This window comes from Gavialis gangeticus, unplaced genomic scaffold, assembly GCF_001723915.1.
Source record: "Gavialis gangeticus isolate Ggan-Ray unplaced genomic scaffold, GavGan_comp1, whole genome shotgun sequence".
NCBI lineage: Eukaryota > Metazoa > Chordata > Crocodylia > Gavialidae > Gavialis > Gavialis gangeticus.
Window position 1 is genome coordinate 54706700 of NW_017729031.1, and position 2914 is coordinate 54709613.

General features: G+C 41.2%; 1 protein-coding gene across 1 annotated transcript in view; it reads left to right on the plus strand.

Moving 5' to 3' along the window:
• The window catches only part of HAT1 (histone acetyltransferase 1), a gene marked incomplete at its 5' end in the record, with an annotated part of 63870 nt that overhangs the window by 12560 nt on the left and 48396 nt on the right, over positions 1-2914 (plus strand). The window contains one exon of the mRNA XM_019522873.1: positions 2227-2347. Coding sequence (XP_019378418.1) covers positions 2227-2347 — 121 coding nt within the window. The remainder of the gene's footprint in view (positions 1-2226; positions 2348-2914) is intronic.

Here is a 2914-nt window from a genome sequence, read left to right on the forward strand (position 1 = left end):
AAGCCTGTAGCAGGCAGCCTGCGCCCACCCCCTCACCGCCCCCACTGGCTCTGCTCTAGCCATGCTGCCTGTGGGAGAGGGGGAGCAGGAGCTGGGCTCTGCTTAGGCTGCAACAGGTACTGCCTTCCATAGGTGGCAACCAGGGCTCGGGCACTGCTGTGGGGGGTAGGGGGCTGTGGACCTGGGTCCCTGGCCCAGTAGCCCTGGCAGCTGGGGGCCCATTCCATCAGGGCTATGGGTGAGGGGTGAGGGTCACCAGTGGGGCTGCTGGGGTCTATGGGGGGGAGTGAGGGCCACCAGCAAGGACCAGCAGGCTGTTGGAGGGGAGCAAGGGGCACCAGCAGGGTCTGGGTGGGGAGTGAGTGACCTGGACCTGCACCCTGGTGAGTGAAGGGGGCAGAGGGAGCTCTCATTTTCCATAATAAACCCAAAACCAAGAACCAAAATTTATAGGTACTTAGAATTAATTTTACTATAGTGATTGAGGCACTGGTAGGCTTCCTATAACAATACAATGTTGTATTCAGTTGAGATTTTATATAGTAGCATTTCATTTTAATAATGGATTTCAGGGTTCTTATCAGAGAATTTGCAGTTTTTTTTATCAAAGAAAACCAGTATCCCTGTTAATAGCCCAAAAATATAGCTTCTCAAATGCATAAATTTATACCTAGACAAAATATAGAAACCAAACGTTTCTGTGTTTTATCTTTTTTTCATATACATTATGGATGACTACTTGACCCTATTAAAATCCATGGAGCTAAATTTCATCCAGTACCTGTAAAATAGTGATTACCAGTCTATCTTTAATCCCTAAAATTATATTTTGGCGAATAATCCTTTACAACAATGTGATGTACTAGGTAAAGTAGCTAGGCTTTTTCTTCCACTTTTGAGGATTCTTTGGAAAAAGTATCCTTAACAATAACAGTCTACATACGTTAATTGTAGTAAAACTAGCCACACTTCTAGTGCTAACCATTTAATTTTTTAATGATATGCCAACTTTGTAGTCTGTCTGGTTTAAATAATCTCTTGCATTGATAGTTCCCAAATTTAGTTTTGAGGCAGTAGCCAACTCATTGAGGGACAAAATAAATGTTTTTCCTCAAACGCCCTGGGAAAAGAATTGATAAAGAAGTAAACTAGTAGCAATTGTACTTGTATAAACAGAAGTATTTTCTGCAATTATGTTACATTTGTGTGCATGAGTAGAAATTCCTGTAAACCTTCCACCAACGTGAGTCCCCAAAAATTGTTAACTTTTTGTTTTACCTCTCTGTTTCATGTTACCCTATTCCTGCCTCTCAACTACAAAATGTCCTTACACTTGATTACAGTTTTAGTAATATAAATGCTTTTGATAAAATGCTGTTCAGCGCAGTGGGGGCCAACTCTTTTGGCAGGCATGTCACAGATTAGCCCTGAACACCACTCTGATCCTCTTCCCTTGCCTGATTTGTTTCTCTGAGTTCTACTTCTTGCCCCATGTTTCCCACTCGGTCTGCTCCTCTCCTTTATGCTGCCTTGTACTCCCTCTCCCATCTGATACTCTGCTTCCTGCCGTATCTGCTGCTGTGATGTTTGTCCCCTCCCTGATCTGCCCCAGGCAGAGGCTGTCTATGCCAAAAGTTAGCAACCCCTGTTTCAGCGGTTGCTATAACAGTTACCTTTTTGTTTCTTCTTTTTTTTATTTTTTAATGTGCAAGTACAGTTCACAGGACTGTACTGAAAAAAACAAGAATGGCCAAATCCTGAAAATAAGGGCCTAAGTAAATGCAGTTTGTCTCTGCTTCGTGTCAGTGTTAAATGTGAATGGAATATACCATATGGCTGTTTCATGTAGAAATTGTACTATGTGTATTCACTGCCTTTTGAGTTTGGGAGACATACACCTGCCCTTGTACTTCTTATGAGATATCGTATTCATTTATGAGAAGTTTCACAGCTGAGTGAAATTGTTAGTTATATTAATATGGAGAAGTGAATGAATGTTGCGTATTGACAATAAGGAGTGGTCTATATTATACAGACCAATGATTTTCTGTTTTAGACTGAGACACTTCTTTTCTTTTCCCTAGAAGAGGGCTTGGTTCACTTCACTGGGAAAGTGGACGTGAATTTCAGTGCTTAATGCTAAGTGAAAGCTCTAATCTGAATGTTTCATTGTTATGCTAGTCTAGGATTCCTAATCGTTCCATTTCTTTTTTTTATCTCCTTCAGTGAAGTTGCCTTTGGTTACCAGGGTTTGAAGATCCTTTTGTACTACATAGCTGGTAACCTGTCAACGCTCTTCCGCATCAAGTACACATCTAAAGTTAATGAAAAGTTTGACTGTGTGGAGGTAAAGTTGGAGTTAAATGAACACTTTTTAAATATCTTGGGATTAGTTAATTCTTTAAGACAACCAAGGATCTTAGTTTAATGGTTCACATTTGCATTGATAGTTTTATTGTTGCTAAATTTAAAAAGGCTCTAACTCTATGGAGATTGTTTTTTGATAATCTTTTGGTGGTATTTGAGTCAAATTTTATATAAATTATTCCCAGGCATTTTAATATTGAAGCCAATGCTTAGAAAACAAAGCAAATGTGACTGCACAAAAGATGTTGTGGTAGTGGTGACAGTTTTCAATTTTAATTCTTTTATATTTGGACACAGGTACCTGGCCCATATCCCTTTTAAATAGAAGATGCACAGATCAACTGATAGTTTCATAGTTTCTAGGGTCAGAAGGGACCTGAGCAGATCATCTAGTCCGACCCCCTGCCATGGCAGGAAAGAGTACTGGGGTCAAACGACCCCAGTAAGGTCGTCATCCAGCCTCCTCTTAAAAACCCCCAGGGTGGGAGCCTGCACCACCTCACTTGGAAGCTGGTTCCAGACCCTAGCCGCCCTGACCGTGAAGTAG